Source organism: Agrilus planipennis, unplaced genomic scaffold (genome assembly GCF_000699045.2).
Source record: "Agrilus planipennis isolate EAB-ADULT unplaced genomic scaffold, Apla_2.0 scaffold385, whole genome shotgun sequence".
Lineage (NCBI taxonomy): Eukaryota > Metazoa > Arthropoda > Insecta > Coleoptera > Buprestidae > Agrilus > Agrilus planipennis.
Window position 1 is genome coordinate 76,882 of NW_020439037.1, and position 21,891 is coordinate 98,772.

Genomic DNA, 21,891 nt, shown 5'->3' on the forward strand with positions numbered 1-21,891 from the left:
GTTACTAAAAATATCATTGGACTAAGTATCAACTAAATGAATATTTATTATAAAAGAAATAAAAAAGTTTCTATAGGAAAGATTATGAAAAAAAAAAAGCAATTAACAAAAATGTTTTCATATAATAAATGTTCTTTCTTATTTTTACATAAATTACTTTAATATCTTACAAATTAGATTATTTCACGTGTCTAAAGGATCTGCTATGATTAATTCATCTGCTTCTGATGTGCTTATTGTTATCATCATTTTCTCTTCATTGCTTGAACTATCAGAAGATGCTGATTGTGTAGATGTTGCTGCCTCCTAAACAAAAACTGAATTACACCAAGCTTACACAATCAACAAAACTTTCAACATACTTGTGAATAGTTCAGCTGTGTTATAGCATATTTGACTTTTTTACCATCAGTTATCCAAACCTGAGGAATAATCTTGTTGTCCTCTTCAGGTTGACCTTGTTCCCAATGTTCTTCCTCTCCTGGTTCATTAACTTCTCCATTCTGTCGCTGTAAAAAAAATCAGAATTATTAATAACAATTTAGTAAAACAAAATTTATACAAATACTATTAATGTTTAAAGTTTATCTCCAAGACTAAAATTTTAATTATAACAGTACTTACTGTTATTCTCTGCTTCTGATGTGTTTTGATATGCTTTGAAAGATGATCTGATCTCATAAATTTCTTACTACATTCAGGACATTGAAACCTCTTCTCTCCTGTATGTGTTCTTCTATGCCTCTGCAGTTCGTCTGACCTAGTAAATCTTTTTCCACAAAACAACCAATTACATACAAATGGTCTTTCACCAGTATGCCACCTTAGGTGGGCTCTTAAATGAGAAGTTTTACCGTAAACTTTATTGCATCCTGGTATATGGCAAATATGTTGTTTTTTTCGATCAGAATGCCGCTCACCCTCTGCGCAGTTGGGACATGTACAAGCTACACGTCGTACTCTTTGCTTTTGCAAACCATCTTGTAACGAATCACTGGTTTGTGTAGTCGAGTTTTGTTCCAATGAAGTATTTACCACAACTCCTGGTGTGAGAGGTGTCGAGACAGGTTGAGATGTAGTGGTAATGTTCTGTAAAACTTGCCACTTACTAGGATCATTAGGATCTTGTTGCAACTGTTGACCAACTGCCAATTGAGGGGCAGCTGGTTGGGTAATTACTTGAACATTCCCAATTCCTAAAGACAGACAAAAAATTACGTACTAAATGATCTTTTATGAAAACTGCTTACGGCTTAATTTTATAGTCTTCTTTGGCTTTTTTCTCATACTGATAATTAAAAAAGGTTAAGTTACACTTATTGTGCCATATTACAGTGTTTCATCGAAAGCAGGTTTATAGAGTTATATAGTTTTTAACATAGTTAATTCTTTGGTGAGTTAACAAGAATAATTTACGAAAACAAACATAAAAACATTTCATCGGTTTCTGCCATAATTAAGGCCATTTTGTAATCTGACGTTTTATGTGTGACGTCACCCAACGATAGTGTCTAAAGCAACATGAAAATAATATGGTAAAAATGGCTGACGATAAACTAACTTACCCGGTATATTTTGAATGGTAGGGATAGTTTGAATATTAGGCATTTGAATTACATTCCCAATGTTTGTACCCCTAAGTTGTTGCAAATTAGTGGCGGGAATAACAGTAAACTGCTGCCCATTTGCACCGGTAAATGTAAGCGGCTGAGCATTAGTATCAGCTGCTTGAACAGTGACGTTTTGGGTAGCAACAGAAGTGGGCGTTTGTGGCGTTTGTTGAGCAGGTTGGGCGGCCATAGATGTCGCGATCTGCACCGGCTGTAACTGACCATTCGGCGTCAAGATGCTTGCAATCTGGGGAACTACCTGTTGAGTCTGTATAATATTCGGCACCGTTGCTAATTGTACTGGAAAATGGATTGTCTGATAGATCGTTTGTCCATTAGACGACGATATTGGAACTTGCACAGGTATTGTCTGTTGCATTGTCGGAAATTGCACCACTTGGGGAATTGACGGCCTAACTGCGACACTTTGACCGTTTGATAACTGCACCGTTTGGATATTTTGCAAATTGGTGGGTATAACTCCAGGAGATCGAATAATTTGACTAGGGCTAAAGATTTGCTGCGGTTGTTGTCCCCCTGTACAAACAAAATTATGAACTTTTATAATTTAAAATCTCAGAACATATATATAATCCTAGAAGTAGCATTCAATGTAAAAAGTGTATGGACAGGCAGCATATCCCAAAGGACCAGCTATCTCTTCTTAGCAGTATGGGATTTATTGCAAATCTCACATACCTAATAAATAAATGGAAATGGGAAAGCTACTGCCAGACGAAGATAAGAAATACGCCGCGATGTCTAAACCAGCTCATATAAAATGATGCCGCTAGGAGTATATGCACAATATTTTTGTATGCGACCGTACATTGTCTACATAATAATCGAAATTCCTGTGTAAAATAAAAATGTAAAAATTATTTGATTACATGATCGGAAAAGTCATTTAGTTGTTAAGTTAAGAAAAAAAATAATAGGTAGATAAGATTCTAATATAAAAAAATACCAGGATAAAAAATGACCTGTCAATGACATGGCCGGAATGAATAGGGCCTCCTGCCCATCTACAGTGACTGTTTGCATTGGTTGCATGACGTTGTAGGCGAGATTCTGACCGGCGGCGGCAGCGTTCACCAGCTGCGCCCCTTGCTGTTGAAGCAGCTGTTGTTGAAGCTGCTGAGGTATTCCTACAGGCACACTCACCACCTGCGGACTTCCAGTAACTGGAAGATTTTTGATCGAATTGGGCGTGCTGGTCATCGTGGGCGGTGTGCTATCGATACTGTTGGTATTGTTGACGGTTTCGTTCGAGGTGGCACCGATCTTGCTACAAGTTGCCGCCAAGAGAGCGAGGGGCGAAGGGGTTGGCTTTAATTCCTGTTAACATACAAGGGCGTGGCCTTATCTTTCTATACTCTAGACAATAAATCCATAGGGGTGACTTGAAAAACAATACGTAAAGCATCTTTCTAGGTATTAATCGATCTTGCTCAGCAATAAATACTTAACAAAATTAAATAACTGTAAATTTCATGATGTACAATACACCTGCAACTGATTGTTTACGAACCGTTTAATTCAAATTTGATTGAACCTCGTATACGCAGAAAATACTAAAGTTAAATATGAGGTAATGAAATGCGTAAATTTTAAAGAAAATCGCATAGTTTTGCTATTACACCATTGTATTATTTACACCTACTTTCATTCTGACATTATAATATGTGTCTTTTAGATTAAAATGAAATTTTTTGGTAGAATTAGATAAATATATACCAACAATATTTTCAATTAAATAGGTAGGCAACCAAAATTGCATAATTAAATCGACGTAATTTTAAATGTATGCGCTTGCGTAATGCATTCGGTTTCCGTAGGTATCTATAAAATTAATTAACATGTTATGATTAATAATAGATTTGCTTTGTCTCAATTCAAATTCATTTTGAATGCACATGTATCTACCTACTGCGTAAATACCTATTTCAAATATTAGAATGTGCATGCTGAATAGACGTATTTGTGACGTAAAACATTTTTTTATGTTATGAGGTTATGACTTTTATCTAGTATTTATTTAAAAATAATAAATACCTACGACTTGCATACGTGGACTGCTACAATTGCTGAAAGATATGTTAAGATTTTCTTTAAAACTTCGATAAAAGAACTGTAAGCACAATCTTATTTTATAAAGACGGCTCCGACCCTAACCGGAGCCAATGCTCGGCCTCCTATCTATTGCTGGAACCACAAAGCAACTCCCACAACCCACTACGCACTTGCCCGCCCTAAGGTAACAAAATTCCATAAACGCGGTAATTTAACAAGCACAACAGAAAAAAACTTTACCTGTGAGTTGTTCTGGACGTATTCTGTCTTTAGAGATGTCACTTCTGTAGTCATTATTCTTCAAAATTTAAATAAATTCCATACATGTTCACTTCACTTTGTGTTTCTCTGTCTGTTGTGAACCAGGCTTCAGTTACCTTGAAATCGATAACGTTTTATGCAACACCGCACTGTAAACAATTTCTGTAATATTTTTAAGAAGGCACTTTATGAATACCGCAACTTTTGAATGCACGATAAGGATGTAAAGTAACACTTTAGGGCGTGCAAAATTTAGGCTGGTTTAGGCCCGGTTCTTCCATGCACGTTATTGCAGGTTGGGCAACTGTTTCTCAAACCACGCCATTCGTTAACACATGGGGCCAGGCTTTGAAAGCGTGCAATTTTCTCTTTCATTTTACTCCACGTCAGCGCAAGCGTGCTCTAAATCTTTTACTGAACATGGAAGTATATTTTTACAGTTAGTTTATTTAACTGAAGTCACTGTCGTTAATCTAATGTATTTTATTAAACTGCATTATCAACCTCCTTTAGTTTATATATTTAGCTATAACAAGACAAATAGAAAAATAATAATTTTGTTATTTAGTACGTTAGATATTTCTGTCCTTTTTTAGCCGCAGGCCAAGGGGCGTCAGCCGCCACAACCAACGTCCTCCCTTCATACCCCTCTTGCTAGAGATTATCCTCCAAGGAAACGTCACAACCGGGCCTCTAGGGACACAAACATCGGATAGCTCTATTCCTGCGTTTATTAAAAAAAATGTGAAGGCAATTAAATGCATAATCTAAAAAGTAAAATCAGCAAATAACAAAAATGTGAACTATTGACCTATTCCTGTCAAGGACACAGAACTACAAAACAAGTTGGAGCGTTGATTTTGGATCGCGGAATTTACAGGGGCTGGACAGTGGATCTCGCGAGGGTGGCCGTGGTTACGCCCACCTACTTTCTAACTGTACATATACTTACCTAGCTAAGAAAACAGGAACTTAAAAGATAGCTATACAGTCGTAATTACCCTCTTTTAAACAATATATGCAATATTTGCTTTCACCGCTTCAACATGGTTTTACATTTACTTTAAAATTGAAGGTAACGATATTTTAGACCAATTAAAAGTTCGCAACCAAACAATTAAGAAAAAAAAAAAATAACAATACCTGTATAAGAATAAAAAAAATTAAAAAGAAAAAAGAAAGTGCTTTAACAACGACTTGATCACGGAAGGACTTAGTTTTTTTTTATTTAAATTTCAGTAAAACATACTTTTTCTATAAACTTTTTTTTAATTATATACAACGAATTTGTCTTTTTACATTTACTCAGTGTATAAGTTGTAGATTAATTACATTTAAATTAAATTTTATTTTATCAACAATTTAAGGGCTACTTTTTAACCACATTATCAAAAGAGAATTAATTTACAAAAAAAAGTTCTTTACTTAAAAGTAATTCAACAAACAGAGAATATACTAAACTTAATTTTAATGTTTTTCTACATAGTTCCCTTTTTTTAAATAAAAATTGATTAAGTGCCTACCCTGCCATTTCATTATGTAATTAATTAATTTTTACGATTTTTTTCTTGGTAGAATTATGATTCAGGTTGAAGGGTAGTGGGTCTAAATGAAGTATTAATCATAATTCTACCACGGATTCCGACCGAGAAAACCTATGTTCCGATATTTGTTTTATTAATAATTGCGAAATGTAACTCTTTAGCATTATATAATACTACTTTTTTGGTATAAAAAAATGTCGTAATCGTACATAAGAAATATTTAACAATAACATTCATGGTATGCAAAGATTTACGCAACAGTCTCACGAAGAGAGAGTAAATCAAGTTATAATTCTAAATTGACTAATACATTTAAATACAAATGTCAAGAATGACTAGAAATTATCTGAGGACAATGCACAAGTCTTTGATATGAAAAACTACCAAAGTTATTTACTTCTTTAGTCTTGTTTTGAACCAGAACCAAATTTAACTTTCCCTTTATATTTAATAGGACTTGCCTCTCGAGAAATTTCGCCTGCATTGAAGTATTTGTTCCAAAAAACGCATCCTATAACGCACAGTACTGAAATTACGAATTGTATCAGAAACCACAAGATTATGTTGGCAGGATGGGTCTGTTGAAAGAGTCCATGTCCATGTTTAATACACAAAAGAGCTTCAAATACCATGATGCATACGTACACCCAGCACTGAGTTCCTAGTCTTTTACACTGGGTGTCTGTACAATACGTGTAGTATTGTCTCACGGATGGGGCCACAATAACACCGATTAAAATCAATCTAGCGGTTACCAAAGTGTGAGAAGGCGGTAGTTCAAAAACATGCTTTAAAAAAAAGGTATTAAGTTCAGACACCTGCCAAAATAATACCAACTGCGTAAACGCTATCACCCGCATGTAGGAGCACTTGGGGTCCAGCCAACGAACCGACGTCCAACTCTCAGGGGTAAATTGTAAGACTGCGCGTTTTATTTTTCCTGTGGTTGACTGGATGTCTTTTATGCCAACCCACTTGTACTCCCTCATTTCCAACTTTCTACAAATGAAAAGTCCACACCAAATTCCCAAACCGTTGCAAAGAAGAACATCCAAGATCCAGGCGTCCCACCAGCACTCAATAAAGTTGGGTAAAAGATGGGCGAATGCAATCTCTGTTATCTCCCACATGCAACTAATTGCCCATAAAATTCCTGCATGTCTGAATAAAATTGCCTTGAACATCCAACCAAGAAAATGGCCTAAAGCAAACACGTCTAGGTGACTCCATATCCGTTCCACGGTAATATCAGAGCAGTTCACACCGTACTCCTTCTCCATGTCTATGTGGAATGTGGCAAGACTTGGGTCAAGCCACAAGAGGATGTTACGAACCGTCTGGGTCTGTTGGAAAATGAGAAATAAAAGCGCCATTAAATAAAGGACACTTAAACCGAAAACCATTCGCCATATAACAGGATGGGGCCTTGTGAAGGGACCATTTGGAAAAGCCAGCACAGAAATGATAAGAAAGAAAAACACACAGCACAGGAAACCATCCCAAATATTCTTTTCAATGCTACCATTATCTCTGCAATTAGTAAAAAGGAATATAAAAATTAAATCCAATACTGTATATAACGTAAATAAATTTAAGATAATTTCAAATGATATTAAACGTGAATTTGAGTCTTTTGCACTATATCACAAAGTTTAAAACAATTTCACCACAGATGCAAAATATAATATAAAAAAAAAACTGGTGTATTGTAAATATTGTCAGTAAGATTATGCAATATCATTGCTTCAAATATTCTTGTATTGATAGTGCATTCTACTAATTATAATTTAGTAGCAAAGAAACTGCTTCAAACCATACTATATTATACAATGACGGTTAATAACCCATACCTGACAAACGCAGTATAAATTACCACTCCTATAGAAATGGCCAGAAGTGTTATGGTATGTGGTTTGTAAAAGAATTCAAGGGATATGTCATCTACAGGTTTCTCATTAATTGTACTAAAGCTATCAATTCTTTTTCTGTTGTATGTGAAACCTGGGTTCATAATGCTGTTCTCCTTCATTGTCAACTGTTAAGTTTCTTAAAAATAAAAATTTAGCTTTCATTGTTGAAACATCTTTTAAAACATGGTAAAGTTATGTTACTTACTCTTTCACAAAATAATTATTCATGGGATTTTGTGAATGCCAAAAAATGATGCACAACACAAACCTAAAAAATTATAAAGCGACTATTTTAATAAAACAAACCTATTATATTGACCTTCTTGTCTGTTGCGCGAATAGCTGATTTTCATTTAAAAGTATTTGACTTTTTTCTTTTTTTAATCAATTCATTTATATAACTAGCAGCTAGTACCAAATTTCAAAAGTTTCGAGGTTATACATAATTTATCATAGACAAATCATTTATACATCAAACGTCATAGTCTCATAAAGATTGTATCATAGGTCTGGATAACTCGTCAATACTTTTCCGGATANGTACAAAAATCATTTCCGTAAATATCAATGTCCAAAGCTCTAACTTTTTATTTAATATTTTCAACGTCTACGTCTATTTAGTTACAGTCACCATAATTAAATTAATGTGTTGATATTATCTATGGTATTGATTTTTATATAGAATTATTAACAAAAGATAAATGTTAATAAAAGGTTAATAAATATTTACCTTCCGAATCTAAATAAATCACGTGTTGGAAACCGAGAAGCACCGTTTATAAAAATGTCTAACAAAACAAATCGTCGTTTAAAGTGGAGCTTGGATTCAACAAGGTAATTTTAACTGATTGAGAATAAAAAAGAAGGTATTACATTTATAGTTTTACAGGAATAATCGTTTAAATGTTCTCAACGATACACTCCTAGCTTCTCCTCCTGCTTACAGTAGTTCAGCAATTTCCAGCAGTAGTGAAATTACAAAGAAAGTAGATACAAGTCATTTACTTTTCAAAAAGTCTTGGGAATTGGCTTTAGGGCCTATAAAACAAGTTCCAATGAATCTGTTTATTATGTACATGGCAGGAAACTCCATATCAATTTTCCCAATAATGATGGTGGGAATGCTCTTCATGCGACCGATACAGGCCCTGTTTTCTGTCAACAGCACGTTTAAACTAATAGAAAACTCTAGTGCTATAGGCCAGAAGATTGTTTATATTTTGGGTAATTTTATAAATATTGGTTTAGCACTTTATAAATGTCAAAGTATGGGACTGTTACCTACTCATTCAAGTGACTGGTTAGCATTTATTGATCCACAACAAAGACAAGAGTATTTAGGAGGAGGTTTTGTATTAAGTTAAATATTCCATACTATATTGTATAATTAATAAGAGAAATAAAAAAAGCACAAAATCGCTATCGTTGTTTTTTATATTGTTCTAAAAAGTCTTTGATTTTGTCTACTAAAGCTTTTGGTTCATCTGCTCTCGGAATATTGAAGTTTTGTGCTAAGTAGACACCGGCGTAGAGACCAGCGAGTAATCCAAACTGAAAAACAATTAAGATATTTTGTCATAATTTTAAGAGAGAATAATAAGACTTCCTAAACTTACCAATATTCGTACCATCTTTATTGTTTTATTTTAATTAATTAGTGGTAGTATGAATAAATGAACATTGCGTAAATTTAGGTAAATATATGTACATACGTTTGTCAGTCGATAACAAAAATAGAATTTCAAATAAAATCACAGATTAAAATAAGATTATGTTCATAGATTACAACCATAGATAAAATTATGACTTAAAATAATGATTTTTTAGATGACAGCTACGCTACCGTGTATTTAGCCAGTTTCGTCAAATGTTTACAAAATGTCAAAAAGACAAACGTCATACGAGAAACCAAAATTGTTTTATTTGGTTTTCCTACACAGTAGATTTTATCAATAGATTAGTAGTTTTAGTTGTTTGATTATGATATTTTTGTTGCTGTGTTGAATAGTTTATAATAGTTCCCTTTGTATATATTAATTTATTAAGCGTAACATGGATACGTCCGCCGAATTTAGTAAGAAAGTAGTCTCATTGAGCAAACAAACTTTGGAATAGGACTAATCTGTAGACTAAAATAATTCTATTTTAGTTTTATCAGAGAGTACGGTCAAAGTAGGCTCAGATTCAGAGAAAAGTTCCGAAAAAAGCGAAAATTTTGAAGAATTATTAGGAGGCGAAAGTGATGTTTCATCAACTGAGTCTAATGAGAACAGATCTTTGGAAGATTTTGATAATAATTTGCCAGAAACTGTTACCCTACTAAAGCATCCTTCTACTGGAGTAAAAGTTTATCTTGTTGGTACGGCACACTTTAGTAAAGAATCTCAGGAAGATGTTATTAAGGTTTAATGCAGTAGCATCTCTGTCATATTTTGTTTAATAATGCAGACAAAAAATTTTAGGTGATTAGAAATGTTCAGCCTCATATTGTTATGTTGGAATTATGCAAAGCAAGAACAAGCATCTTGTCATTTGATGAAGAAACAATTTTGGAAGAATCAAAGAACATTGATATGCAAAGAATACTTTCTACCATAAGAAGCAATGGGGTTTATAATGGAATTATGTATTTACTTTTATTAAACATGAATTCCCATCTTACTAGAGAAATAGGAATGGCCCCTGGGGGAGAGTTTAGGGCTGCATTCAAAGAGGTGTCACATATCTAATTGTTCTACTTTGAAAATACTTTTTTAACACATGTATAAATTACATACATTTTAGGCAGTAAAATTGCAAAATTGTGGAGTACATTTGGGAGACAGGCCTATTCAAATAACTCTCCAGAGAGCATTAGCAAAATTATCTTGGTTTCAAACAATTAAATTGGCATGGCATCTTTTAACCACTAAAGGGCCAATTAGGTAAATAACTTGGAATTGTTCAATTTTGAAAAATAGGAACCAAAAAACGAGCATTACTGTTACAGCAAAGAAGAAATAGAACGTACCAAAAAACGCGACATGTTAGAGCAGCTTCTGGCAGAGATGTCTGGTCAGTATCCTGCTTTGGGTGAAGTCTTTGTAGACGAACGCGATGTTTACCTAACGCATTCATTGCAAATGGCAGCTACCCTGAAACTACAACCCAAGAGTAAGGATTCTTTATATCTTTGATTTATTTCATTTTTCATTTCCTGGGTTTTTACTAATCTTTAGCTCACTTGGAGAATGTAATGGAGCCTCTAAGAGTCGTGGGTGTGGTGGGTTTGGGTCATGTAATGGGTATAACAAAACTATGGAACATCGATCAGCGGCCCTATGTGGATGCAATTTTGACCGTTCCGCCGCCTTCCACCTCATGGAAAATATTGAAAATAACGGTTAGGGTGTCTGTTCTAACTTTGGGATGTTATCTGCTTTATCGATTTGTGCCAGTGCCCCAGGTACTCAAGGAAACGTGTCAAGACGTTTTAGACAAGATCACAACGACTACAAAAGATCCCTAATCAACTCTTGTGATAAGTACCAAGAAAAACAGTTATTAAAACGAAGGATGAGTGAAATCTTGTTGAATTAGTAGTTTTTCCTACTTTGTTGTTTTTTTTTGTGGGGCTATGGTGTACAATTTTTTTTTAATTAATAGCATAAAGCTCATTTAAGTAAGATTAAACTGTAACTTACACTTTGGTTTTAATTATTATACTTTTTTAAGACATTCCACGCTTATTTTTAAGTGTAATAAGGCGAAGATTATTTTTAGCTTGTTTTCAAAAAAGCTGTAAGAAAATCCTAAGAAATGTACTGCTTTTACACAAAATGTGATCTTTTGCCATTAAATTCATTACTATGTATTACAATTAAAAAGAAGAATGTAAAGCGAATCTTGCAAAAAATATATATTTTCCTATTATATCAGGTTTTCTGATTTTTTAACAATACATGCAAGCGGAAGACTTCAAACAACAAAACTTAAGTACTTTAACAATTATTATAAAAATGCGTTTCTGTTCATTCACGAATAGATACATTCCACTGGCAATTAACTACTTGAAATTTAAAAATTATAGATTTGCGTTTTAAAGTATAATAATGCTTTAGTATTAATACTGAAGCACATTATTGTCTTAGTTATTATCGTTCAATGAATCAAAGGGCAAGATTAAAGATTATTTTTCATTGCATCAGCTGCACATCGAAAACCTAAATTACTGGCTGATGTATCTGCAGTATTGTGTGATCTAGCTGCACACCTGTATCTCCAGCAGTAACTTTCGTGACATAAAAAAGAACCCCCTTTTTTAACTTTCAAATCCTGAGAAGAAAATATACTGAATATAATTAAAAATGATAGAATTGACAGTGTTAAAAATCTTACTGTATCTGATGCCCAAGAATCCTGGGTCCATTCCCAAACATTTCCAGCCATATTATACAGTCCAAATTTGTTGGGAGGAAAACTGACAACGGGTGATGTTGAAATATATCCATCTTCTGCTGTGTTAATTTGAGGGAAGTCGCCTTGCCAAATATTTGCCCAATGTTGTCCCTTTGCCATTAATTTATTTCCCCAAGGATAAAGCTTTTGATGTAGGCCTCCTCTGCATGCCATTTCCCATTCTGCTTCAGTAGGCAATCTTTTCCCCACATGACTACAATATTTAACTGCATCATTCCATGAGACATGTATTACAGGATGGTCCATTCTGTCTGTGTAAAAAATAGAAAAGGGTTAGGTAAGAGTAAGTAAATATAATTCTTTTTTCTCTCTACTTTTTATATCAGACAAGGGTCCTTCAGGATGCTTCCATGATACTCCCATCATTTTTATCCACCATGGGGCCTGGACAGCTCTATAATCTTTGTGTTTTTCCTGTTCCTCCTTGGATATGAACATTTCAAAGATGAAACTGTCACCAAAAACTTCAGCTTCTGTTTTGTAGCCTGTTTGTTCAACAAATTCCATGAATTGAATGTTTGAAACTTCATGTGCATCCAAGTAAAAGGTTGCTACAGTTACATTACGCACTGGTCCTTCATAATCTGACACAAAAACTGGTTTATCAGTACCCATTGTAAAAGTGTTTCTTTTAATAAGTGCCATATCTTCAATGTTTACTTTATGTGGGGTTTGGGCCCCATCATTGAAATCTTCATTTACATCCTTGAAGTACTTAGCTGCAGGATTATCTCCACATGAATCAGTCTCTCTGCTTAATTGGCAACCACAGTTAGAATTTGATACCTGAGTTTTAATTAAAATATAAAATAATATAGTTAAGTACATGTTTTTTAGCAAGTCAAAGTAAAAGGCATGTAAATTTTAAGTCTTGGATCCTTTTGTGGTGTAAAGAAGGTTACTTATTATTTAATTGCATTTCATCCGAGTAAAATATGAATTATTTTCCATTAACTATAAAATATCTTACACGAGAATGATTATTAATTTATAAATTAAAATCATTTTATGAGTTGTGAGGTATTTCTTGTTTATCTGTTTCGTTTCTGCCACAGACATAGATTATAGATATATAATACTTAATGGTTTCTGTTCATAATTTATAGGTCTCCGTGAAAGTCATTTAAATGCAGTGAACTGTACTCCGTAGTACACAGTTCGCTGGTAAAATGTCACACATAGATGTCACTTGATATTACTCACTAATGAACTCAAACTGTAGATTCCTGAATAGTTTCAGTTTCAATTTATTGCACTCAATTGAAATGTAGAGATCAAAACATTGAGTTGTACGAGTAAGAAAAAAACACATAATTTGTGAGAATAACTTATTTCAATATATTTGTACACCCACAAAGAAATATACATGCAGGTTTAAATAAATAAAAATACAAAAACTGTTATAACTATTTCTTCAAATTGTGTTAATTTACACCCTCGGTCTCATATATAAAAATTTTGTTTGGGAAACAGTAGTATCGAGGCCTCCAGTTGCTGTAGTTTGAGGATTAGCTGTACCGTGTTTTTCAGTTGTGGAAATCGCTTTTGGAGCGACAGAAGCTATACCGCCATTTCCAGAAACAGTAACGGCAACAGCTTCCGATTGAGCTTTATCTACATATGTACATTATCTATATTAATAAACATCGCTAATTTATAAAAAACAATGAATTAGGGTTGAACAATAACAATTTACGCTTTTAGGTACATACCTAACTTGTTATATTCTTTTTGTTTGTTGGCGTTTATTTCTTCGACATTTCTTTCGTGGGCGTCTTTCTCAGAATGAAACGATGAATTAAGGTCATAAAAGCCAGGGAAATGATCGTTTCCAAAGACATGGCCAACGTCTGAACCCAATAAACTGTATCTATTTGATAGAGTGCCAAATCGAGTGGAGGGAGGATTTGTGATTTTGCTTTGCTCCTTTTCTTTAGTTTTCACATCTTTCGTTTCTTCTGTTGATGACGAGGAATACAGTGCAGGTACTGCTATGTCCTTTAGACTCTGATGACTTATATGAGCAACAGGTTGATTTAAAAGAATCGAATTATCGGGGTAAAAGAAAGCAAAACGTTGCCGATCACTTTCTTTAGCGTTTTTCTCATAAGTGTTGGGAGTTTTGCGGACGTCTTTTAGATGTTTGTGATCGAAAAAGGACGGAGTCTGATTATTCCTTTCTTCGACTCGTTTTTCGGGAGAATATTGAGGACTTAATTCGAAAATTTTAAAAGGACCGAGAAAATCATTTTCAAATCCCTCGAAATTTGGAAACAGCGTTTGACCGTTTAGGAAAAAGANGATAAAAGAACTGTAAGCACAATCTTATTTTATAAAGACGGCTCCGACCCTAACCGGAGCCAATGCTCGGCCTCCTATCTATTGCTGGAACCACAAAGCAACTCCCACAACCCACTACGCACTTGCCCGCCCTAAGGTAACAAAATTCCATAAACGCGGTAATTTAACAAGCACAACAGAAAAAAACTTTACCTGTGAGTTGTTCTGGACGTATTCTGTCTTTAGAGATGTCACTTCTGTAGTCATTATTCTTCAAAATTTAAATAAATTCCATACATGTTCACTTCACTTTGTGTTTCTCTGTCTGTTGTGAACCAGGCTTCAGTTACCTTGAAATCGATAACGTTTTATGCAACACCGCACTGAAAACAATTTCTGTAATATTTTTAAGAAGGCACTTTATGAATACCGCAACTTTTGAATGCACGATAAGGATGTAAAGTAACACTTTAGGGCGTGCAAAATTTAGGCTGGTTTAGGCCCGGTTCTTCCATGCACGTTATTGCAGGTTGGGCAACTGTTTCTCAAACCACGCCATTCGTTAACACATGGGGCCAGGCTTTGAAAGCGTGCAATTTTCTCTTTCATTTTACTCCACGTCAGCGCAAGCGTGCTCTAAATCTTTTACTGAACATGGAAGTATATTTTTACAGTTAGTTTATTTAACTGAAGTCACTGTCGTTAATCTAATGTATTTTATTAAACTGCATTATCAACCTTCTTTAGTTTATATATTTAGCTATAACAAGACAAATAGAAAAATAATAATTTTGTTATTTAGTACGTTAGATATTTCTGTCCTTTTTTAGCCGCAGGCCAAGGGGCGTCAGCCGCCACAACCAACGTCCTCCCTTCATACCCCTCTTGCTAGAGATTATCCTCCAAGGAAACGTCACAACCGGGCCTCTAGGGACACAAACATCGGATAGCTCTATTCCTGCGTTTATTAAAAAAAATGTGAAGGCAATTAAATGCATAATCTAAAAAGTAAAATCAGCAAATAACAAAAATGTGAACTATTGACCTATTCCTGTCAAGGACACAGAACTACAAAACAAGTTGGAGCGTTGATTTTGGATCGCGGAATTTACAGGGGCTGGACAGTGGATCTCGCGAGGGTGGCCGTGGTTNCTTGGAAAAGTTTGTTTTTCATTGAAGCCGCCAAACTTTTCATCTTGAATTTCGGGAAAAATTGATGAAAGTCCATTATGGTATTGAAAAGTGTTCGGGTAAGCGTTTTTGAAATTCAAATCCACCTTTTTATCATTTTTCGGAGGAGCGCTTTGATATTCAAACTTTTTTGCTAGCTTTTGATCATCTCCTACTCCAAAACTAGTCCTTGCCAATATCACATGGATAAACAGGAACAAAAGCTTTGAAAAACTCACAACCATATTATCTACTATTAATTAAAAAGAAATGTTGCTGATTAGTATTCCGTTACATAAAAAGGACGAAAAATCTTTTATTGGACGTGATAGAAACATACGCATTACTTATGACTATGAGAGGTTTTTTAATTTAATTATCTATTTATTTAATCTTTAAAAATCGTGATATAATAATTATACAATGTATACGCCCTTCAACTGAAAATAGAAAATTAGCTGTCAAAATTTTCATAATTTCTATGTAATTAAGATTTAAACGTGACAAATCGGAAGAAACCATTAAACACGGGATTCTTTGGATTATACCGTTAAAGGTCAATTTTATCAAAGTAGGTGTAGGACACAGAATTTCGCAAATTCTTGAAAGAAAATTGAAAGTAATCGTATGAACGTAATACTTAATTACTTAAGAATTGCACTACTAAGTATACACTATATGCCTTTTAGTAGCACAATTAGACGCACAAAGTAAATAAATTATCTTTGGCATTAATTACGTTTTAATTATTTCTTATGTTTTGCATATACAGAAGTATTTTCAAGAAAGGGCAATTAATATACATTATATGTATTATTATTTAGTGTACAGTGTAGTTTTATTTTTTATCGATTTTTTCAAAATTGCATTTTTTTAATAATATCTACTACATATGCATGTACATACTTATACCACATCCAGAGAAAATAAGTTACAGAAATACCCTTTCAAAAAGGCATTTAAAATTAAAATTTTTGATACCTACTTAAAAATATATAAAAATTGTTTAAGAGAATAAAATAAAGAAATGCACTTCACTATAAAACTATAACGATTAGAAATAGATACTCAGAGGGTTGTACTCACCAGACTTTTTTCTTACGTCTTCACACAATAGTTTGAGAAGTGTTTGTTAAACAATAATGTTTCAACGACCTTTCTTATAGGACCCTGCAGGTGGGGGGCAATGAGTCAATGCCGAACCCTACAAATGCAAACACTTACTATACATACTTACCTTATATCAGTTGTTTTTAATGCATATGCATACTTGATTTAAGACAATTATTTATATAGGTATACTTTAAGAGAATTATTATTCGAAACACGTTTAGGCATTCTTGGATTGTGGAAAGATTATTCATGGTACCCATTACTGTTTGCGCGGGGTATTTTTTCTTGTGGTGGCATCCAGATCTTGAAGATAAAAATAGGAAATAATAAAAAACTAGGACGGATGTTTATGCAAGTAAGTATAACAAATATGAATGGAAAATAGAGCAATTTTAATTAACTATTTATTAAGATTGCGGAAAGAACAAAGAGAAGAATCATCAGCACTGAGGAAGATGCTAATATTCATACAAATAAATGCAGGGAAATATTGATTGCGGAGTTTGTTAACAATAACGTTTTGTGAAGCTATTATAAGTGTTATTTATTTAAATCTTTCTGAATTAGTGTTTTTGATTTATTCTTCCGATAGCTGTATTGTAAATATTTATGAGAACTTAATTCATAAAAATCCGTACATTACGAATCATGTTACTCATTTAATGGAATGCTTGATTCAATTGTAATAAAATGTCATAGAAGAACGTTTGCCAGTTATTCATCTATTGCATTCAAATAATAAGAATTAAACCAGAATAGTAAAGGAGACCGTGGTGAAGAAATAGAGTAATATCAAATAGACTCATCTTTATATAACTGTCACAAACTTTTGAAAAAATAGACGTTTATTTCGTATCTCGCGCTCAAAGCACTTTTAGCATTTTTAAAACAGTTTGTGTATTATTTTAAACCAGAACTATTTACGTGAAATAGTTCAGAAGGATACAACGTGATATAGAGATAATATTTTTAATTTATTTTCTTCTTTTACTTAATGAACGTATTAAAAGCTAAAGTACAAAAAATTACGCAGCAACTCTTACTAGAAAGTACGATACAGCATAGAAAAATATACACATTATTATAATATATCTAGACACAAGCAATATATTTATCGCTTACTTACAAATTAATTTATTATTACATTTCCTGATATTTTTGAATTAGTCTATACACCATTTCGGTGTTCCTTTTCTTCGGTTTAACTTTTCCTTTATCCTTATCTCCTGAAGGACGACTCGACGCTCCAGGACCATAAACTAATAAAAGAGCTTCGTCAGGATCTACACCAGCAATAGCTGTTCCCACAGGACGTGCTACTGCCAGACCACCCTTACCTGAAACGGCCGTGGCTATGGGTCGACTTGCTGCCACTCCTCCTTCACCTAAAATAAAATATTTTTGTACCCGTAACTGAGGATGACATTTTGGTCGTTTTTTTTTAAACGCTTTTATGTTGAAATTTGGGTTTTAGTGTTTTACACAGTTCCGATATAGGGGCACAAATCACCACACGATAATAAGGGATTTTCTTTTTATGAAATTAAATAAAATGTTTTAAACGGACTGGAAAACGTTGCCTTAAAATTTACCTAAAAGCGCCATATGTGAATACGACTTTGCCCTGGCTTTAGTTCCGAAAATTTCTAAACTGAAAATTTTAACTAAGTACTACTACTGAGGAGAATTTTACCAATTTTCAGTGGAAAATGCCTATGATAAGGACCACGTTCTTTTATATTTAAATAATTTATTTCTAACCTGCTACAGCTAACCCTACCGGTTTAGCTTCGGCGACCGAAGCTTCCTCCGAGGGTAAATTGATGGCAATTTCGTCTGAATCTTCATTCTGATTCTGTTCTTTATTCTTTTCTCCTTCAAGTCTGTCTTCTTTATTATTCTGTTCTTCCTCCTTACGTTTTTCATCTTCTTTCTTCTTTTGTTCCTTCTTGTTGTCGTCTTTAATTTTGTTGGGTTCTTTCTTGTCCTTTTTTCTGCTCAACCAGTCCGAAACATCAGTTTTCGACTCCATGGGAGATATTAGCTTATCTTTTTGTTGAAGTTGGGCAAATTTTGAAGCAGTTTCGCTCAAAAGGGCAATTCCCCTGTTAAACTCCGTCTGTTCTTCTTCACTTAAAGGACTGTCGTTTTTTGATTTGTCTTGCAATTGAATTAGACGATCGGCAGTGAGTTTCACTGTCCTTATATTTGTTTCAGGTTCGTCGAAATCATCTTCGTACCTATTGGGAATTGAAGGATATTCCACGTCCTCGGGATGCGCAGTTGTTTCTTCCCTTGGACGTTCCGTGGTGGGTGGAGACTTGATTATATTCATTATTACTTTACCGTCTGGTAGTTGAATTATTTCTAAACTTTGCCCCTTAGCACCGCCATAGAAGGGAAGCAGTGTTGTCTTCGAAGGTTTTATACTTAAAAAAAAATCATTAAATACAGTGAGTAAACCATAATCAACACAAAGCGAAATGTTCATCAATTTTGCAGACGTACCTATGCATACATGTTTCGTAATTTTTGGTTGATATTCATTGCAACCTTTATTTCGCCACATTACCAACAAATTGCCACAGGTGACTGATTTTACAGAAATGTATGTAGTTACGTGGTATTAATAAATATTCACGATATGCAGTGAAAATTTTAAATAAAAAAAAAAAATACACTTTACGTTTCATCTTAATTAAAGATTAGTTAGAGTGAAGATAATACAGAGTACTTATACAAGAAAGAAATACTGCAGTCGTTAGCCTAATTTGAAATAAATTAACTGAAGGAATAAATGCATGCAGAGAGTCAGTCGATTGCCGAAGAAGGCAAGCTATAAACTGTTTAACTAATTAATTATAAAATGGTCTAGTAGTTTCTTCCAAAAAAATTTATCTACAATATTGAATGGACGACAATAAATTAAGAATTAAAAATGTTCTTTTTCATTTTTTATACCCATCAGGTATTTAAATGTTTCGTAAAATTTTCATCATCATTTTCGTAGCTTATTTCCAAGTCACTTTGCGCATGGGCTATGCCCCCGGGCCCAACGATGGCAAAAGCTTCAGGTTCAAAAAGAATGTCGACATCTGTCCCTTTTCGTAAAACAGCCCTTGACAAGGGGTTTGCTACAGCTTTCCCATCCTGAGCCGCAACGGCTCTAGCTATGGGTTTTAAAATTAAAGTGGCAACGTCGTTACTTCCATCCGTATTTCTAAAACTGATAATTCTGTTCAGTTGTATAGTGTGTCCATTTTTCAAAAATTGAAACAGGGGATTGCTTTTGTAAGTCACCACGTCTTGGTTACGATCTCCATCTCCGTTTTTTAGGAGGTTGGCCTTTGAAAAATCGTTCAAATAAACTGCTTGAAATGGTGATGATATTACCGAGTCATTTCGTAAGATTTTATCGTCTACTTTTTTCAATTCTACTCTTTGTTCAGACAATGAACTGTGGTTCGAAATAAAGCGAGCAGGCGGTAAATTAGTGAGACTTGTTAGGAAGTTGAAAGGGTCTGCAAATCTACAGATAAAAGAAAAAACTGATGTTAATGAAAATGAAATAAAAGCCACAACTGTACATCACCTTCTTTTTTTTTTTAAGTATTTATTATAANATTAAATTCATTACTATGTATTACAATTAAAAAGAAGAATGTAAAGCGAATCTTGCAAAAAATATATATTTTCCTATTATATCAGGTTTTCTGATTTTTTAACAATACATGCAAGCGGAAGACTTCAAACAACAAAACTTAAGTACTTTAACAATTATTATAAAAATGCGTTTCTGTTCATTCACGAATAGATACATTCCACTGGCAATTAACTACTTGAAATTTAAAAATTATAGATTTGCGTTTTAAAGTATAATAATGCTTTAGTATTAATACTGAAGCACATTATTGTCTTAGTTATTATCGTTCAATGAATCAAAGGGCAAGATTAAAGATTATTTTTCATTGCATCAGCTGCACATCGAAAACCTAAATTACTGGCTGATGTATCTGCAGTATTGTGTGATCTAGCTGCACACCTGTATCTCCAGCAGTAACTTTCGTGACATAAAAAAGAACCCCCTTTTTTAACTTTCAAATCCTGAGAAGAAAATATACTGAATATAATTAAAAATGATAGAATTGACAGTGTTAAAAATCTTACTGTATCTGATGCCCAAGAATCCTGGGTCCATTCCCAAACATTTCCAGCCATATTATACAGTCCAAATTTGTTGGGAGGAAAACTGACAACGGGTGATGTTGAAATATATCCATCTTCTGCTGTGTTAATTTGAGGGAAGTCGCCTTGCCAAATATTTGCCCAATGTTGTCCCTTTGCCATTAATTTATTTCCCCAAGGATAAAGCTTTTGATGTAGGCCTCCTCTGCATGCCATTTCCCATTCTGCTTCAGTAGGCAATCTTTTCCCCACATGACTACAATATTTAACTGCATCATTCCATGAGACATGTATTACAGGATGGTCCATTCTGTCTGTGTAAAAAATAGAAAAGGGTTAGGTAAGAGTAAGTAAATATAATTCTTTTTTCTCTCTACTTTTTATATCAGACAAGGGTCCTTCAGGATGCTTCCATGATACTCCCATCATTTTTATCCACCATGGGGCCTGGACAGCTCTATAATCTTTGTGTTTTTCCTGTTCCTCCTTGGATATGAACATTTCAAAGATGAAACTGTCACCAAAAACTTCAGCTTCTGTTTTGTAGCCTGTTTGTTCAACAAATTCCATGAATTGAATGTTTGAAACTTCATGTGCATCCAAGTAAAAGGTTGCTACAGTTACATTACGCACTGGTCCTTCATAATCTGACACAAAAACTGGTTTATCAGTACCCATTGTAAAAGTGTTTCTTTTAATAAGTGCCATATCTTCAATGTTTACTTTATGTGGGGTTTGGGCCCCATCATTGAAATCTTCATTTACATCCTTGAAGTACTTAGCTGCAGGATTATCTCCACATGAATCAGTCTCTCTGCTTAATTGGCAACCACAGTTGGAATTTGATACCTGAGTTTTAATTAAAATATAAAATAATATAGTTAAGTACATGTTTTTTAGCAAGTCAAAGTAAAAGGCATGTAAATTTTAAGTCTTGGATCCTTTTGTGGTGTAAAGAAGGTTACTTATTATTTAATTGCATTTCATCCGAGTAAAATATGAATTATTTTCCATTAACTATAAAATATCTTACACGAGAATGATTATTAATTTATAAATTAAAATCATTTTATGAGTTGTGAGGTATTTCTTGTTTATCTGTTTCGTTTCTGCCACAGACATAGATTATAGATATATAATACTTAATGGTTTCTGTTCATAATTTATAGGTCTCCGTGAAAGTCATTTAAATGCAGTGAACTGTACTCCGTAGTACACAGTTCGCTGGTAAAATGTCACACATAGATGTCACTTGATATTACTCACTAATGAACTCAAACTGTAGAT

The 21,891-nt window shown here is 33.8% G+C and overlaps 7 protein-coding genes and 1 long non-coding RNA gene across 12 annotated transcripts in view; 2 read left to right on the forward strand and 6 right to left on the reverse strand.

Moving 5' to 3' along the window:
• Nucleotides 1–102: 102 nt before the first annotated feature.
• Nucleotides 103–4,429, reverse strand: LOC108743024 (transcription factor Sp4). 3 transcript variants are annotated; one of them, XM_025976691.1, is made up of 6 exons: nucleotides 3,924–4,429; nucleotides 2,594–2,948; nucleotides 1,566–2,147; nucleotides 625–1,196; nucleotides 363–509; nucleotides 103–306 (listed from the first exon to the last, which is right to left on the reverse strand). In XM_025976691.1, exons 1-6 carry the CDS (start codon nucleotides 3,975–3,977, stop codon nucleotides 184–186), a joined length of 1,833 nt encoding a protein of 610 aa, XP_025832476.1. In that variant the 5' UTR covers nucleotides 3,978–4,429; the 3' UTR covers nucleotides 103–183. The 3 variants fall into 3 exon arrangements, with proteins under 3 accessions (XP_025832476.1, XP_018333927.1, XP_018333928.1); XM_018478425.2 differs by lacking the exon at nucleotides 3,924–4,429 and adding an exon at nucleotides 3,670–3,829; XM_018478426.2 differs by lacking the exon at nucleotides 3,924–4,429 and adding an exon at nucleotides 3,666–3,824.
• A 1,058-nt stretch (nucleotides 4,430–5,487) lies between these two features.
• Nucleotides 5,488–7,842, reverse strand: LOC108743026 (phosphatidylserine synthase 1). The gene is made up of 4 exons (XM_018478432.2): nucleotides 7,718–7,842; nucleotides 7,604–7,666; nucleotides 7,339–7,534; nucleotides 5,488–7,018 (listed from the first exon to the last, which is right to left on the reverse strand). The coding sequence occupies exons 3-4, from the start codon at nucleotides 7,515–7,517 to the stop codon at nucleotides 5,890–5,892; spliced, it is 1,308 nt and encodes a 435-aa protein (XP_018333934.1). The 5' UTR covers nucleotides 7,518–7,534; nucleotides 7,604–7,666; nucleotides 7,718–7,842; the 3' UTR covers nucleotides 5,488–5,889.
• Nucleotides 7,843–8,068: 226 nt separating this feature from the next.
• LOC108743036 (ER membrane protein complex subunit 4) lies at nucleotides 8,069–8,818 on the forward strand. The gene is made up of 2 exons (XM_018478442.2): nucleotides 8,069–8,232; nucleotides 8,288–8,818. Exons 1-2 carry the CDS (start codon nucleotides 8,183–8,185, stop codon nucleotides 8,760–8,762), a joined length of 525 nt encoding a protein of 174 aa, XP_018333944.1. The 5' UTR covers nucleotides 8,069–8,182; the 3' UTR covers nucleotides 8,763–8,818.
• A 456-nt stretch (nucleotides 8,819–9,274) lies between these two features.
• LOC108743029 (traB domain-containing protein) lies at nucleotides 9,275–11,310 on the forward strand. Its single transcript, XM_018478435.1, has 6 exons — nucleotides 9,275–9,472; nucleotides 9,548–9,801; nucleotides 9,861–10,112; nucleotides 10,183–10,322; nucleotides 10,388–10,551; nucleotides 10,617–11,310. The coding sequence occupies exons 1-6, from the start codon at nucleotides 9,451–9,453 to the stop codon at nucleotides 10,904–10,906; spliced, it is 1,122 nt and encodes a 373-aa protein (XP_018333937.1). The 5' UTR covers nucleotides 9,275–9,450; the 3' UTR covers nucleotides 10,907–11,310.
• Nucleotides 11,282–12,922, reverse strand: LOC108743040 (formylglycine-generating enzyme-like). Of its 2 annotated transcripts, none has more exons than XM_018478448.2 (3): nucleotides 12,171–12,922; nucleotides 11,776–12,107; nucleotides 11,282–11,712 (listed from the first exon to the last, which is right to left on the reverse strand). In XM_018478448.2, the coding sequence occupies exons 1-3, from the start codon at nucleotides 12,682–12,684 to the stop codon at nucleotides 11,560–11,562; spliced, it is 999 nt and encodes a 332-aa protein (XP_018333950.2). In that variant the 5' UTR covers nucleotides 12,685–12,922; the 3' UTR covers nucleotides 11,282–11,559. The 2 variants fall into 2 exon arrangements, with proteins under 2 accessions (XP_018333950.2, XP_018333949.2); XM_018478447.2 differs by having other exon boundaries at nucleotides 11,601–11,728.
• Nucleotides 12,923–15,288: 2,366 nt separating this feature from the next.
• On the reverse strand, nucleotides 15,289–16,582 carry LOC108743019. Its single transcript, XR_001938754.1, has 2 exons — nucleotides 16,393–16,582; nucleotides 15,289–15,559 (listed from the first exon to the last, which is right to left on the reverse strand). It is a non-coding gene; the product is annotated as an uncharacterized LOC108743019 (long non-coding RNA).
• A 792-nt stretch (nucleotides 16,583–17,374) lies between these two features.
• Nucleotides 17,375–21,891, reverse strand: part of LOC108743038 — a 21,916-nt gene continuing 17,399 nt past the window's right edge. Inside the window, exons 7-9 of the mRNA XM_025976700.1 lie at nucleotides 19,446–19,764; nucleotides 18,181–19,032; nucleotides 17,375–17,804 (exon numbers count right to left, since the gene is read on the reverse strand). Coding sequence (XP_025832485.1) covers nucleotides 17,560–17,804; nucleotides 18,181–19,032; nucleotides 19,446–19,764 — 1,416 coding nt within the window. The 3' untranslated portion in view covers nucleotides 17,375–17,559. The remainder of the gene's footprint in view (nucleotides 17,805–18,180; nucleotides 19,033–19,445; nucleotides 19,765–21,891) is intronic.
• LOC108743032 (formylglycine-generating enzyme-like) lies at nucleotides 20,093–21,733 on the reverse strand. Of its 2 annotated transcripts, none has more exons than XM_018478436.2 (3): nucleotides 20,982–21,733; nucleotides 20,587–20,918; nucleotides 20,093–20,523 (listed from the first exon to the last, which is right to left on the reverse strand). In XM_018478436.2, exons 1-3 carry the CDS (start codon nucleotides 21,493–21,495, stop codon nucleotides 20,371–20,373), a joined length of 999 nt encoding a protein of 332 aa, XP_018333938.1. In that variant the 5' UTR covers nucleotides 21,496–21,733; the 3' UTR covers nucleotides 20,093–20,370. The 2 variants fall into 2 exon arrangements, with proteins under 2 accessions (XP_018333938.1, XP_018333939.1); XM_018478437.2 differs by having other exon boundaries at nucleotides 20,412–20,539.